The 16,689-nt window shown below is 39.4% G+C and overlaps 2 protein-coding genes across 7 annotated transcripts in view; one reads left to right on the forward strand and one right to left on the reverse strand.

Moving 5' to 3' along the window:
- ZNF106 (zinc finger protein 106) overlaps positions 1 to 15,396 on the reverse strand; it is a 61,700-nt gene extending 46,304 nt beyond the window's left edge. For 2 of the 5 annotated variants that reach the window (XM_019725407.3, XM_019725406.3), the window contains exons 1-2: positions 12,742 to 12,895; positions 2,652 to 2,737 (exon numbers count right to left, since the gene is read on the reverse strand). In XM_019725407.3, coding sequence (XP_019580966.3) covers positions 2,652 to 2,705 — 54 coding nt within the window. In that variant the 5' untranslated portion in view covers positions 2,706 to 2,737; positions 12,742 to 12,895. Of the gene's footprint in view, positions 1 to 2,651; positions 2,738 to 12,741; positions 12,896 to 15,352 lie in introns of those variants that run through there. The other 3 variants (XM_088797157.1, XM_074327866.2, XM_074327865.2) reach the window with 3 other exon arrangements.
- A 393-nt stretch (positions 15,397 to 15,789) lies between these two features.
- The window catches only part of SNAP23 (synaptosome associated protein 23), a 28,071-nt gene continuing 27,171 nt past the window's right edge, over positions 15,790 to 16,689 (forward strand). For both annotated transcript variants that reach the window (XM_019725404.3, XM_019725405.3), the window contains exon 1: positions 15,790 to 15,917. The gene's annotated coding sequence lies outside the window, so the exon portion shown is untranslated. The remainder of the gene's footprint in view (positions 15,918 to 16,689) is intronic.

Raw genomic sequence — 16,689 nt, forward strand, 5'->3', positions numbered from 1 at the left:
GAAAATGTACCCAACCTTGCTCTCTCAGAGTCATAGGTAATCAAGTGGTCAAACTAGGACTCAAACCCTGGCAGATCTGACACCACCAGCAGTGTTTCAAACACCATGCCACATTGTAAGTGTCTAGTGAATTGAGCCTTGTCATTAGATACAGTTTGTCAAAAAGCGGACAACAACCTAGTCTTACTTTATCTACTACAGTGCAACAAACAGGGCTATGATTTGAAATACTTCATTTAAAGGGAAATTTTACTGAAGATGACCATCATTTCCTTCCTATCGCTACAAATGCTTCCTTTGGAGGGGACAGCTTTCCCTGTGACCCCTTCTAGATACAACTGATTGGCCACTAACCTGAATCCTTACAGAACTGAAACTGAAACTGAAGCGAGTTGATGACATAATATATAATGAAAAAAAATTCATAAACAATACATAGCACTTGCTGCAATCCCTATGCTTCCTGTTGTTCAATTTTTCCTTGGATTAGATTTACATATGCCAAATACCCTTTTTCTTGAGTGGGTTCTGTTTCTTGCAAATGAAACCATTCCTGACCAAAATAGTATTCACTAAAATGGGTTATTCTCTCTGATATAAAAACCAATTCTATGTTCTATTTCAATTATAAAAATGTTATCACTCAAAACTAGTTTTAACATGACTTTTGATTGTCCACAACACCTCATAAATCTTTTCCTAAATTTACATGGGAAATTCTCTCCCATCTTGCTCCGAGGAATGAATGCAAATAGTGAGACAACTGAGCTCACAAAATAACTGCTAAACACCCACAGGCACAGGCTGAAAGTAATAGCCCCATACGCATACCTTAGTTACCAAACTTCTGTTTAGTTCCTTTTATATCAATCAGTATTATATCTTTAAAAAGGGAAAGAAGGCGGTAAAAAATTTGGTGGTTGAACAAATCTGGAAACCACTGAATAATATAAAACAAATTTTTTTAAATATTTTCAATATTTATAACTCCAGATTCTCAGTCTTTCATAAGTTAATGAGCATCAGGATACTCAGGGACGCAGTATACAGCTCATACTTAAGTCACCCTAGATCCTTTTCTCCTCCACAGTGTATTTGGAGAAACCAGGGTTACACTGGTTTGGGAAACTAGAGGAGAGCACTGCTTCAACATAAGTTGTTCACGACCTACTTAAAAATAAGTGTCAGAGTTATCTCTTTCAACTAACCCATTCTGCTCATTTCTTAGACCACGTTAACCTTAACACTTAAATCATGCCATTTTCTTGCTTAAAAAACTACCGTTGGCTTTCCCAAGGGCAGGAGTGGATAATCTCAGTCCTTGATTTAACTTCATTATGATCCAAGGAAAAGTACGAAGAGATGAAACCATGTTTCAAACCAGAGTAGTAGAAGACGTGCCAAAAAGACTTAAAATGGCAAAATGATGAGACATCACAAAACAGGGCTGCTACTCCATCAAAGTCTGACACCTCTGAGGGTCTGTCTATCTATTTCATACCTTCTCAATTTCCCACCTCCCTCTAATCTAAAAGTAACCATAAGAAATTTTTGTTTATTGAAAATTTGTATAAACCCTGGTCTAAATTTTTAAAACTAGAAGAGCAAGTTTGTCTTTTTTTTTTTTTACTTTTGTTAAAGGCAGCAGATGTATTATTAAACATGATTTTTAAAATTTTGTTAGTGATTTTTTTCCATCACTAACAAAAATCCTATATAGGAAAAAAAAAATCTCCTCAGTCTACTGGATGGATCATAATCGAACCCCTCAGTCTGGCACTCAACATTGTTTATCAACTCTCTTCACTTAAATTACGAGTTAAGTTGCAATCCCGCTATTCCCAAGATGACACTGTTTTAATCAGATGAGACTTCTTACCAACTCCTAGAACTGTTATAAGCCATTCTACCTCTGTGTCTTTTGTATATGTTGTTCTCCCACCTAAAATAGTTCTTGCCTATTTCTTTGAAACCATTTTCCTCCCCAATATTTTTCATGATAGCTCACAATAATCTCCCCAGTTCTCTGAATTTCCAATGACAATCAAGAACATCTTAAAAGCATAGAGGGAAATAAAATTCCTCTATATTTAAGCTAGCAGCACATTGAAAGTGAAGCATAAAGGTAAGAAAAAGCAAAAAGTGAGACAATTTACTGCCAATTTCCCTAGAGCACAGGTAAGTTCTTTTACTTCTTAAAAAATGTTTTTCTTTGTGCAACATCCCCACCTTGTGGACATCTAGGATATTGTTAATACCATTTCAGCTGTACTGAACTTTTCACAAGCATAGGCAGAAACAGAATGCAGGTACATATAATGCTTACCTAGCCTTAGCTAATTAGACAGTAGTATAACCTCAAATAAACTAAATTTTAAAGTATATCTTCTATAACTGGCTACTAACTAACTAAATTTCTCTTTATTATCTACTTTTGAGTATCCTCAAATTCTGGGTAGAGGTTTCATAACACAGTTACTGGCTTTTAGGAGGCAGTAATGAGAAAGAAACCAGTGGAATCAAACTATGGTTTAAGAAAGAAGCATAAATAAGACAACGTGAAAAGCTTTTACCCATCTATAAATTTCACATGATATCTCTAAAAAAACAATCAGTCATAAAGCCTAAGATGCTCTCTCTTCTATTATTACCTTTTTCGAGCTGTACACAATGTGGCACAATATGCATTTTCGTTCTCGTCCCATAGTGACCAGATCTGAAGCACTCAACGTCACACCTGCAATGAGGAAGTAACATTTAGTAACCTTTTTCCCAGATGTCTTCTTAGATTCATCTCAACATAGCCCAAAATACAAGTCTTGCATCTCCCTCATCTCCACCCTGCCCCCAACCCATCTTCTCATCTTGGTAAATGAAAATTCCAATTTTCCAGGTACCTCGGACAAAAACTTGGTTACTCATCCTTGGTCCCTCTTTCTCACCCCATATTCACCCTGACCAGAAAATCCCATCTGTCCCACCTTGAAATATATCCCAAATCCAACCATTCTTCACTGAGGAGCATATCTATCACCTCACACGGCTCTCACTCACTGACTTCACTTCCTACTTCTACTCTTATTCTCTTAGAGTCTACTCTCAAAACAGTAGCCAGAGATGCCAGATTCTCAGCACAGGATTCTTTTACGATTTAAGTCAGCTCCCCGAGCTCCTGTGCTCAGAATCTTACAATAATCCTTCCATCTCACTCACAGAAGATCCAAAGTCCTTTGCCATGGGCTACAAAATCCTTTTCTCACTTACCCTCTGACTCCATAGCTACCACTCTCCCTCTTTCCCTCTGCTCCAGTCACATGGCCCTCCCTGCTAGTCCTTGATCACACCAGGAATTCTCCTACCTTACGGCGCCTTCTGTATTTCCTGTTCTCTCTATCTGCAATATTCTTCCTTAAGACGTCTATATGGCTCTCATGGCTCACTCTCTCACGCTGCTTCATCAAGGAGGCCTTCCCTGACCTCCTATGGAATAATGTACTTTCTGCTCGCCTCCCACATTTCCTCTATCCCCGTATTAACCTGCTTAATTTTTTATTTGTTAATAGCACTGTGGTTGATTTTTCCACAGCTGGCCACAGCATTATCTCCCACTCCGTGTGCTCTTTTGCAATGTAACCTTGTCATCACCACCCATCAAAAGGTGGAGTCTATTTTCCCTCTCCTGTGACCTGTTTTGGCCAATAAAATGTGGTGGAAGCGACAATGTAATTTCTGAGACTGGGCCTTAAAAAAGCTGCAGCTTCCGCCTTTGCACATTTCAAACATTCCCTCTTGAAACCCAGCCACCACGCTATGAGAATCCCAAACCACAAGGAGGCACCAAGGGAAAAAAAACTGACAGCTCAGCTGAGCGCCAAACAACAACCAGAACCATCTGACAGCCATGTTGGGCGAGTGAATCATGTCACATGTTCCAGGCCCCGCTGCTAATGAGGGACCCCAAGCGAGACCAGTTAAAGAATTATGCAGATGAGCCCCTTTCAACCCACAGAACCGTAAGAAACAATAAAATCATTGTTTTTAAGCCAGTAAATTTGGGAGTAGTTTGTTACACGGCAAGAGGTATCTGAAACAAGCATCTTTTACTACCGGATATAGTATATATTTATTTGTTATTTTCTATTTACCCCATTTAAAAATTAAGTTCCGTGAGAACTTAATTTGTATATTTTGTTCACTAGTACAGGTCTAGCACTCAGAACAGTGTCCAGCACACGGCAGGCAGGTACTCCAAAGTATATGTTGAATTGTTCCAAATGGAACTACCTTGAGTTACTAAATGCGAGATAGAGAGAGCTGAGTCAATACTTGGGTTTGGATTAAGACCAGAGAGTTTCTATTTTACAATTCTCTAGCACTAGCATATTTTCCTCCTGAGTCCCTGCAAGGATACTCTCTACAAGAAAATTTAATCCCATTCCCTAGGTAGCATTGTTCCCCCCCCTCCCCCCACCCCACCACACACACACACACACACACACACACACACACCTCTCACTCTAATAAATATATCTGCTTCCTTGCCTGGCTTCATTCTTTAAAGGACTTAAAACTATGAGCTAATGAAGTTATAAACTATCCTAATTTAATCTGTAACTCGTAGACAACATGGCAGAAGGGCCAATGAGAAGAGGCCTAAGATTCTCCACTTCTTTTGGTCACTCAGCAGTTTCCTTGCTATTACAACCCATTTCATACCACTGCTTAATGTCTAACTTTATTCAGTAACAAACTACAAAACACCAAAATAAGAATATAGGGTAAAATTTCGCACATTTGAGAAAGCTGAATATCAACTAATAAAACAAAGAAATACACCTTTATGGATAGGTACAGTGTTACCTATGCTTCCAGTATTGCTAATAATCTAAATCTCAAAATAGACATAAATGACTCTGGCCATATGTTTGTGGCTATGCCACAAAGCACAATTCTTTTAATTCCCTTATATCCTAACATTTACTTCAATGTTAATTACTATTTACATGCAGTATTTTGTTATTTTATTCAACAAGCATTTACTGAGCACCAAGCACTGTTCTAAAAGTTGGGGAAAGAGTAGTAAAGAAGGTATGTCCAGAAATGTTTTTAATACTGTTTCAAGTTATTAACTATCAAACCAAAACAGGAACAAAAAATTTAGAAGCAATAAAATCAATGAAAAAGCGTGACTTTCTGGGACAAGTAACAGCAGCTATAGTGGAGTTGTCATGTATTTACTAGACTGAGTGCTATGCACTAAAATACAAACTGTATTTCTATTTAATAAAGCCAAAGACATCAACTCCGAGTAAATGGGTAAAGAAATAGTCATATCATAAAAATATTCTCTATCAACCTTTTAACCAAAATTCCCTCTTTTCACTTTTTCCTTTCACGAGCTCCATGTTTCTAATCCTCATGTATTAAGTCAATTCATTTTCACTTTTATAAGAAATCAAAAAGTATAATTGCTAGCAAAGTATTTAATCAATAAGGAAGACCTAGTATTTAAACACTGAGTTGATAGGATTCCAGCCAAAGACAAAGGAGATTTAATTTGTACATCCTTAAAAATGAGAAAATATATGATTTCCACTAAGCTTTCTGAAATACTGAATTAGCTCACAGCCTGACAGATGGGAACCATCCAATTCTGAGATCTCAAAGTGCTTGAGAGATTACATTACACAAGTTAAGTACGTAAGTGCAAACAATTTAACTACTGCTATCCTCACTTTAAACAACATACATTTTCCCCTTCTTTAAATATTCCCACTATGAAATCTTTAAAATTTTCTCAAATAAACTATGAGAAATATCTGTGATATTTCTTAGTCATAATAGCCTAAAAAATCCTATAATACTTTTTCTCAACATCCTACTATTCTGTCAATACAATTACCAAAACCATATTATTGAGTTTTTCTTTCAGATTCCCATATATAGGCACCAAGTCCTGACAGATTTGTTTTTCACTGTTGTTACCTATTCTTTAGTGTGATAAACCTGCATGACTTCACAGCTATTCTTCTCCTTCACTCCACCGCTCTATTCACTAATGTTTCCCACCTTGACTCCCGCTGCCGATATGTAAGCAAGTTCTACATGCAAGCAGTATATCAGAATCACGCACATAGCTGACTAATACAAAGAAATACAGTCGTTGCAGGCAGAGTAGAACTATTGCGTTAGATTCTCCAGAGACTGCAGTCTGTACTTCATTATGCTCTCCCCATCTTTCTACAGGGGTAGTTCCTCAAAAGTGGCTTAAATTGGTCAGCAAGACAGCCTTCCAAACAACCACTATCTCATAACACTGTAATCCATCTCAAACATCAATGTCAGAACATCTCTCCAAATATTTATTACATAACTGAAGGCTGGAAAGCACCATTTAGTGTCAAACAACTTTACTTGGAACGCTGTCACGTTATCCCATTTTACTGTTAATACAACCTGCAAAATAAGTAAGAACAGGCTGTTGGATGGTTGGTACGTCTGATCTCCCTGGCTTTACCATGAGGAAGACAGCTGTCTTTTCATATACCTCTACCATTCATTACAATAAACCCAGTAGTACTTATGATATTTGAATCCTGACTTAATCAAAGCCAACTCAGACTCTGTATGATGATAATACACTATAAAACACTAAAGGAAAAAAGTCTTAATTACTGGTTTGGGAGGGTGGGGGTAATGGAGTGGTACTCAGATTAGAATCCCTTTTCTGAATTCCACAAGTAACTTTCTGTGCCTCCACCTTAACCCTGACAGAAAAGTAATGGATTTCTGATGAGCAAGGTAGAGCAACAGAGAGACAGCGTTCGGTGATAGAACAAGTTTTGCCATTACCCCTAGGTTGCCCAGAAGGTTATGGGACAAAGACAGGACTGGCACTTTTGGGAGGTGTCCTCACAGTGCTGAATGGGCCGCCCCAAAACGTTTCAAGGCTCCTCGCTAAATTGACAGCAGAGGTCAGGAAGTATTTGGGGGCACATCAACCTATAACCACAACTTTGAAAGGTTTATTCTGGGTAGCTATCCTATTCGCTAGTTCTGAGTTCTAGCTGGCTCCTGCTACCCAAGGTAAGTGATTGAGCATAAGCTCGTAAACATTTTACTCACTTGCATTCCTACTTTTTATATCATCTGCCCTAACATCACATTTAGCAGGAGTATATGTAATGACTACTCTTTATTAGTAAGCACAGGGCTAAAACAAAGATAGGAAGTTCAGGCTGTGACTCAGGAAAATGCATTAAATGTTGAGTCCCAGCAAATAAAGTTGTTCATATTGCCTATCACCAGGCAAGGAAATGGACAGGGCAGACCTTACGTCAGGATTAGAACTACTGTTAGGTTCCAATTCTTTACTCAATTCTGGAACTTGGCAAGCATTATGTCCTAGAGGGAAAAGTAACTGAGGAAGAAACTGGGATAAACCAACCCTAACAAAATAATAAAAATATTAGCTAAAGTTATCATCATATAACAGAGTAAGTCCTAAGCCCAAAGACAGCTTGTACAAATACTGTTTTAAAAGTATCAGTAGGTAGCTTGTTGCATTTATTTAATAGTTTAAAATTTTTGCATTCCTGTATTCAACATATCATTTACGTATGTTTCCGAGCAACCCCCACGGTCCACATAGCAATTTAAAATTATGTGGCATGAACTATAATCACTACACGCTAAAGAGTGAGCCTCGCTAACCGCCCGATATTCTTCTCAAACAGCTTTACTGTTCTCCATGCAGCTGTTGCTAACAGCACATTCAATCATCTTTATCCACTCTATACAAGTCTGACCGAAATAGCAATCACCTTCCATATTGCTTCTTCATTATAGATCTTTTAAGTGCATGGCTGACTAGACCACAGTAACGGTGTAATACAATAAAGCATTTCTTTGGCAGTTTAATTGATGCTAATAGCTTTCTAAATGCCTTTGTCCTGTATTTAAAAGAATCATTCTGTCTCCGAAAAGGTTACCACATAGTTGATTATATTTTAGAGAGGAATTTATGTGCTACTAAAGTAGCAGTATTTGCAAATTTTGAAATTTGCAAGAACCTTCAACATCCTTGTAAATAAAGGTCAAAAGTCTCATGTTTACTGAAAGCTCACGTGCATACTGTACATGTGGCTGTAAGATGCCCAAACATCTCAGCAAGGATGAATGCTTAGACAAAATTTGCTACTGTTCAAAAGTTCACCATTCCAACAGCTTGAAAAATCTCAAAGGACAAAAATTTACCTTGAAATTACCAGCCTACAAGGAACAGCTATATAATATCCTCCTATGTAGTCTCAGTACCCCCTCAAACTATTCTCAGGTAACCCTGAGCTTTCCTAATTCCTTAGACGCATAATCTCTTTAAAATGCAAATCTGATCATAATATTCCCTTGCTTTCTCACCCAGTATTGTATTTTGGAAAATTTCAAACACAGAAATGCTGAAATAATTTTATAGTGACTTGCCCACATCCTGTTTCCCACATACCTCTATACCCATCATCTAGATTCTACCATTAACTTTTTCCTATACGCGTACTTGCTCTATCATATCAGATAACTATCCATGTAGCCTTGGTCATGATGTATTATGATGTGTTATTATTTTGCCTAAAATTTTTGGATCTATTGTCACAAGGCACAGTGAAACCACTGTGGCCCTGAATTATCTTTGTGGGAAGGTTTCTTTTTATCATTAATTTCATTTCTTTAACATAAGCTTATTCAGATTTTGTTTCAACTTGTTTAGACAGTTTTAGTACATTGACATTGTCAAGAAACTGTTCATTTATACTGCCAAATTTGTTGGTATAAAGTTGTTTATAATACCCCTTATTATCTTATAGGATCTCTAGTGATAAATCCCTTTCATTCCTGATACCAGTAATTTGTGTTCTGCTTTTCATTATCACTCTATCTACAGGTTTATCAATATTATGCATCTTTTCAAAGAACCAACTTCTGGCTTTGTAATTTTATCTATTTTTTTTTTGTCTTTATTTCATTGATTTCTTCTGTCATTTTTATTATTTCTTCCCTTCTACCTACTTTGGATTTATTTTGCTTTTCATTTACTAGCTGAAGATAAAACTTTAGGTCACTGTCTTTAGACTTTTTTGAAATAGGTTTTTAGGCTATAAACTTCTCTCTAAAGACTGCAATAACTGCATCATACAAATTTTTTACGACTTTTTAATAAACTATTTCTTTTAGAAGTTTTAGATTTATAGAAAAGTTGCAAAAATAATAGAGCACCCATATACCCATTAATATTTTGGGTATTAAGTCTCTGAAAGTTACTTTAAGCCCCAGTTTCCCATATTATGTACATCTTACATTAGTATAATCTGTCACAATTAAAAAAACAACATTGACACATTATTAAATATATTTTCACCTAGTATCCTTTTTCCCTTCCAGGATCTCAACCAGGATACATTTAGTCATCATGTCTCCTTAGGCTCAGCTTGACTACGACAGTCATCCCACAAGTTTTGATGTATTTTTATCATCTAGTTCAAAATACTTTCTAATTTCTCTTGTGATTTCTTCCTTGACTCACAGATTTAGAAGATTCACTGAATTTCCAAATACTTTTGGGATTTTTCAGACATCTTGATTTCTACTTTAATGCCATTATGATCAAAGAACATATTCTGTATTATTTCAATCTTTTCAAATTTACTGAGGCTTGATTTGCAGCCTAGCACCTGGTCTACATGTACATTTGGGGGAAAAGGTGTATTCTGTAGTTATTAGGTGGGAATTGAAACTGATTTTTTGTTTCTCAGTTATTGAGAAGAGTTAAAATCTCTGTAATTATTTTCTATTTCTTCCTTTAATTGCATCAATTTTGCTTGATATATTTTGAAGCTCTGATATTAGGCACATATGTATTTATTATGTCTTCCTGATGAAGTGACCCTTTTATCATCATGAATTTAAAATTTAAAAGATATAAAACAGTTTACAGCTGAGCTGGTTTCAAGGCGAGAAACGCAATTTTACGATAGAAGACTCAGACACACCACCTGAACCCACTAATCAATCTCAACATCACTAACAGAGGAAAACTATGTGTACACAGCATGGCCTACGATAAGTGTGTAACCTAAATCCATTCAAGTGTTTAGCTCTACCTTCTAGGTTATAGTAACAAGTTAAATGGTATCACTAGGAATCAATCAGCTAAATCCAGATAACTGACCAGGTCTCTTCAACATGTCATGATGAAAAAAGAGAAAGGAGGGGAAAAAAGAGAAAAGGTAACTATTCTAGACTTTAAAAGACTTCAAGAGACATAACACTCAAATGCATGTATAGATTTTATTGGAAACTAGATTAAGAAAGTTTAAAAAAGGGGGGACAATTTGTGGAAAATTTAAAGGATTGGGTACTAGATAATATTAGAGGAGTTACCACTGTTCAGTGTGGTTATGATATTGAGTCATGCAGTAAAATGTTCTTATTAGACACAAATATTAAAGTAATTAGCGAGGCAGCCGGTTAGCTCACTTAGTTAGAGCGTGATGCTCTTAAGAACAAGGTTGCCAGTTCGATCCCCACATGGGCCACTGTGAGCTGCGTCCTCCACTAGACTGAAACAACTATTTGACTTGGAGCTGATGGGTCCTGGAAAAACACACTTAAATAAATTAAAAGTTAAAAAAAAACCCCAAGTATTTAGAGGTGAAATGTCAGTAATGCGACAAAATATAAACAGATTTTAAAATCTGTGTGATCAACATTTTATTTTCTCTACTTTTCTGAATGTTTATATGTTTTTATAACAAAAAATAACACAAAAAAGCTTACAGAAAAAATTATTCCCCTCCCATTCCTGTTTCCCAGTCACTGCCAGACAGTTACCAGTTTATGTATTCTTCCAGAGATATTCTATGCATATATATGCAAATACATATATATTATTTAAAGCACAAATGGTTGTACATCCTCTTTTGCACTTTTTCCCCCCACTTACTATTATACCTTGGAGATCACCCAATGTTAGCACATAGAGGGCTGGCTCATTCTTTCTAACAAATGCGTAATTTATTTAACCATTGCTCTACTGACAAAAACTTAGAAATCTTATTTCTTGAGAGTGTCTTTCAGATTAAAAATTCAAGAACCAAACCTAATTGACTGTAGGATTTCAATTAGCGAGTTAGCATGCTGGATTCGCAAATGTCTGCCTAGGTGCTCTTATTCACTGAGTACACAAATTAATCCCAAACTTCCCACTGAAACACTGCAGTTACAAATTTAAAAATACTCAATATGTGTACTCCTCACTGAGCCATTTTGTCCCAGAACCAAGTCAGCTGGCATCTACCATTATTCCTTGCTTCTCTTGTACAGTAGCCTTCAAACTACATGTGCTCTAACCTAGATGTACAATAATCACCACTCAGTTTTCCCTTTTGAAGTATCTTTCTTTTAATCAAAGCAATTGGTTCTGAACTAACCTGATCAGACTCCTTCACACCTTCTACCTCCTCCCATGTCATTTTGAAATTCTCTTCAAAAACCATCTAGTATCTTTAATTAAAGCTCCTATACCATTTTCTAGATGCAGTAGTTAACTCTAGAAACTATAACTGTGATGTAGTTGCTTCTCAGCAGAAGTGCTTAGAATATCTAACTCGGTGCGGCGGGAAAAACATAAGCTTGGGCACTGTATGTGAATTTCACCACTTAACCCTAGCTAAAGTAGCTTGAGCAAATTACCATCAAACTCTCAGCTCTTCTCTGAAATGTGCTGCCCCAAACCACCTTCCATGACAATACCTCATTAATTGTTTGACCGATGTGAACGTATCGGCACGTGTGTTGTATGTACTTAATAAATCCTAGCTGAATCTAAATATTATCTTCCATTGTTTCATTCACCACCAAACTTGAGAACAGGGCTTAAAACAAATTTTAAGATTTCCCATGGGGTTTTAGAACACTATTAGGCTCTTAGTAAGTGATCAAAAGTTATTCTGGCTTGAGTTAATTCGCTATAAACCATTATCTAGCACTCATTTGCTAAATATGAGAACTTCCCTTAACTAGGATGGCAGTCCCAAATTGCTAAGACATAGCAATCTCAAACTTCCCAACAAGATGACTTCATCTCAAAGACTCTCAAAAGATGATGCTGACTCTCAAAGATGATAGAACTGAGCAGATTTAAGGGAGAGTGGGGTGCAAAGCATTTCCTCGCCATCATTATGCACCAAGATTAGAATTAAATATTAAATTGACACATAGTAAAAACTCCATAATTAGTAGCTATTATTAAAACACGTCCCACAGAGAGAGAAGGCGGAAGGAGGAACAAAGAATGGAGGCTGTCACACACAAGAGGTCGAAAGGTATCCCTGGCCTGAAACCCGCAGGCCTTTAAGCAACTGGGTCTATGGACTCCCTGCTGCCCCGGGCGCCTAAGGAGTCAGAGGCCTCCCTTAAAGGTTAAGGATCTGCAGCCACGTTTCCTACTGGGGCAAAGAGCAAGACTGGGACGCTCCCGCGAGAATCTGTACCCCGAAGCCAGAAACACCGCCTGCCCGTAAATGCGCGCAGGCTCCGGGAGAGGGGACGACCAGGGAGCCCCTGCGCCGCAGCCTGCAGGAGCGGAGCGCTGGCCGCGTCCCGCAGCCCCAAACCTCCCCAACAGGCGGACCACCAGACCCCCGGGCTCCCATACGCCTCTACGCAGCCCGGCCCCAAGATACTCACCCTCACAGCCGACTTACTCCATCAGGCCGCCGAGGCCCGGGCGGGGGAGCTCCCTGACGCCCCAGACGCCCCCCTCAATTTGGGTCCGGCGGCCCGCTCTGGGCCCGCTCCCCTCCGGGCACCGCCGCCGCCGCCGCCGCCAGCGCGCAGGCGCACAGAGCGCCGTCGCGCACCCCCTTTTTTTTTTTTTCCTTCGCGGTACGCCTTTCTCAATAATCTAGCTTTATTTGAACACACGGGAGTGAACAACGGACACCAGGGAAAGAGGCTTTTCTCAAAAAGAATGAAAGACAACCAAGGCAGGCTGGCTTGCGAGAGGCAGTCCGCTGCACTGGACGCTCCTGTGAGCAGCTTCCTTGGCTCCTTTTTCATTCTCTTTGCTACTTCCGGACCTCCCTCTTGCTCTTATTCTCTTCCTAAACCACCATCATTCCATTTAATTAGAGGCAACTGTTTCAGCTCAATTTCCAACCACCCCTTCGTTGTAAAACTTACTGAAGCTTAATGGAAAGTTGCAAAAGCTTTAGAACAGAGCTGAGTTAAAATATTGACCTAGGTACTAATTTGTGACTGGACAAATTACAAATTTTCTTGGAACCTCGCTTTCCTCAGAGTTAGAATTAAGATAATATCTTATCTCTCAGGGCGTTGCTAGTTTTAAATGATGTAACATAGGTCAAGTGCCTATCACAGATCAGACAACCATCAATACCTATCATACTCGTATCAATACCTACGGTATTTATATTTATTATTAAACTTAATTTATTATTAAACCCATTCCCTTAGGATACTATTTTAGTGACTAAAACTAGTCAGATAAACCAAGTTACATTAGGTTGACAATGGTGTGAAGTATTACTCCTGTATTATTGAGCCTCTAATAACATCTATGTTTAATAAGAACTTCAATGCCTCAAATCAAAGTAAGCACTTTCCTCTAATTATGTGTGTAAATCCAGTTTGGCTTCTAGGGGATTGAGCAACTAACTATTCCAATTCTGTATTTGTGACATCACAAGTCCTTAAAACACTCAACTTCTGGGGTATACTGCTCATCCTACTCTCCTTCAAAGGTGTGCAATGGAACAACTGCTTTACCCTCTAAGCTCAGGGTCGTAGTCCAAGGAAAAGCTTATAGGAGACCAAGGTCAGCTGTTGGTGAACATCAAGGTAATCCTAGATCAGGGTTTCTCAACCTTGGTACTATTAACATTTTGGAGATAATTCTTGTGCTGTTCTGTGTATTGTGGGATATTTAACAGCACCCCAGGACACTAGATGCTTCTAGTACCCCCTCCCTTTACATCTTCCCCCACTCCCATCATCTTGACAATCAAAAATGTCTCCAGACATTACCAAATGTCCCGTGGAGGGCAAAAATATTCCCGGTGGAGAACCATGGCATTACCAGTGACCACCCCAACCCTAAATAAACTCAACCATACATTTTCTCCAATTCTACCCTCAAGAAGTGATTACTGCTTGAGAAAGCTACGCAGGAGGGCAGAAAACCTTGAGTTCATTTTTATTGATCCTGCTTACTAGTCACACTGCTTACTAGTCCTATTACTTTTATCTGGTCAACTTGCTCTAACACTTTCTACAGTATTCCAAATCTTCTCCACTTTCCTTAAAACTTCCAACCCCTTTTCTATCAGCAGATGACCTTGTCTCCTACTTCACAGAGAAAACAGAGATCAGCAGATGAGAACTTCTTTAACTTCCTGTTACAAAACACAAACTTACAGACACATACTTCCTCTCATTATAATTGAGAAGGTATCTTCTCTTTCTTCCAACATATTCTTCCCATCAAGTGCTTTGGATTGCCTCTACTCTTACCTTCTCAAGATCTTTACCTACTGACTAGCACTTCTCTTTGTTAAATTGTATTTTCTCAGTTGTATCTTCCCTATCATTCTTAAGTTTCTCCTGTTTTAAGTCTTAAAAAACTAAAAAAAAAAAACCAAAAACCCAGAAACAAAAAACTTTGACCTCTTGTCATCCTCGTTCCCTCCTCTTAAGGCCAAACTTTCCAAAAGCATTCTATGACTTGTCCCCATTTCTGCATCTTCCCTCTCCAAATTACTACATTCTGTCTTTCAACCTCAGGGTTCCACCACATAGCTTTCACTACGATCACCAATAACCTCTGTTATTAAATTCAAAAGATATTTCTCAGACTTCATCTTCCTTGACTCCTTAGGAATAGACTACTCCTTTTTTTGAAAATCTCTCTCTCTCTCTCTCTCTCTCTCTCTCTCTCTCTCTCTCTCTCTCTCTGAATTTGCAACACTGTACTTTATTCTTAGAGGGGCTTGGAAGGGTTACTATATCTGCTTATAACCCTTCAAACCCTTACTGGTCATAGAATAAAGTGCAGGCTTACTCGTCCAAAACCGCAAGGCTTTCCTAGATTTAGTCATTCCGACTTTAAAATTTTTATTCCCCCCTTTACCTAGAGATATATGATGAGCTCTAAGCCTCTAACCAGGGTGAACTACAAAGAATTTCCAGAAGGCGCTATGTTTTTGGGGCATGAGCTGTTCCCAGTGAGGTCTGTACAAATCTATCTCCCTCCCGGACTTCCTGGAGAACTCCTACTTACTTGTCCTTCATGATTCAAAAGTCGCTTCCTTCGGGAACCCTTCCAGACACCCCTAAAAACAAGGCGCTTTGTTCATTGTTCGCCAAAGGTGTCTCGCATTTTTTATGTGCCACGCACTATATTCTATCCACTAGAATTTGTTTACATAACTATCTCCCAGTCTGAGACCCTGGAGAGCTGAGAAAACTGAGAAAGCTGAGAAAGCATTCCGTTCGCCTTCTTTTCCTCTGCGTTCATCTCGCACAGTGCCTGGCACACGGTTTGCTCTCACTCTTTTGCTCTCACTCAATGTTTGTTGCAAGAACACTTCCCACCTGAGGGCGGGACTCCAACAATCCCGTTAACGGGTGAGTACCTAAGCTCTCCGCCTGCGTGGCAGGGATATTTAAACCCCCAGCACCGTGATTGGCTCCAACTGCAGGGGTGTGTCCGCGCCTGCGGCGCTGGGGAAGTGCGCAGACGCGCGCCGCCGGCGCGCGCAGGCGCAAGAAGGGCACCGCTCCTAGTCTGGTCTGGTGGTGTCCGAGCAGCCGTGGCCGGAGAGGAGTGCCGGAACTGCTTGGTGGTGAGTCTCTAGGAGTTGGGCTAAGGGAGCTGGCGGGGGTGAAGACTGGGATCGTGTCCCAAGAAGAAAAAGTATATCGTGACGGTTGAAAAGTTGGTGGGGTCGAGCTTAAGGGGAAGAGTGGACGCTCTGGCCCATACTGGGCGGGGCGGGCCCGGAGCTAGGACGCGAGGCGCCGGGAGACTGTCGAGGGGCTGGTGGAGGAAGGGTGGTGGGATGGTACTTCTCTGGACCCGTCCTTGAAACCAAGCTGAAGTAAACTCTCAGTCCCTCACGGTGTTGCTGTGATAGGAGTTAATAGACTGTCTGGGAACTACAGTGATCAGGTAACTCTGAACTAGTTGTTTGAAGAAGATCGCTGAGGTTCATGGCATTGGAAAGTCCGTGCTGTCCAGGAAAGTCTATAATTACCTCACAGCGTTACTGCAGACTCACGAAGAGAAGGATCGGCAAAACGAATTTCACACTTCGGGCTTCGAGTAGTGGGGTGGGGTGGGGTGGAGGGGAAGTCCTGGAAAGTGCTGTTTCACCTCGTCCTTTTTATTGTCTTAAGTCACCACCGTGTTAGGAAAGGCACGTGATAGTAGAGGAAACCGAAAAACATCAGAGTTGGGGAATATGAGTAGGGAGTATTATTTTGCCTTTTGCTACTTGTCATCTCCTTCAGGGAGGAGGGAGGCGACTGGGAGAGCGACGTTTAGATACCGGCAGCGTCTGAAAATAATGTAGATTCCTAATAGCAGATGTTTCAAGAATTAAGAAGGATATTACT

Source organism: Rhinolophus sinicus, chromosome 3 (genome assembly GCF_057876585.1).
Source record: "Rhinolophus sinicus isolate RSI-liver-muscle chromosome 3, RSI-T2T, whole genome shotgun sequence".
Classification (NCBI taxonomy): domain Eukaryota; kingdom Metazoa; phylum Chordata; class Mammalia; order Chiroptera; family Rhinolophidae; genus Rhinolophus; species Rhinolophus sinicus.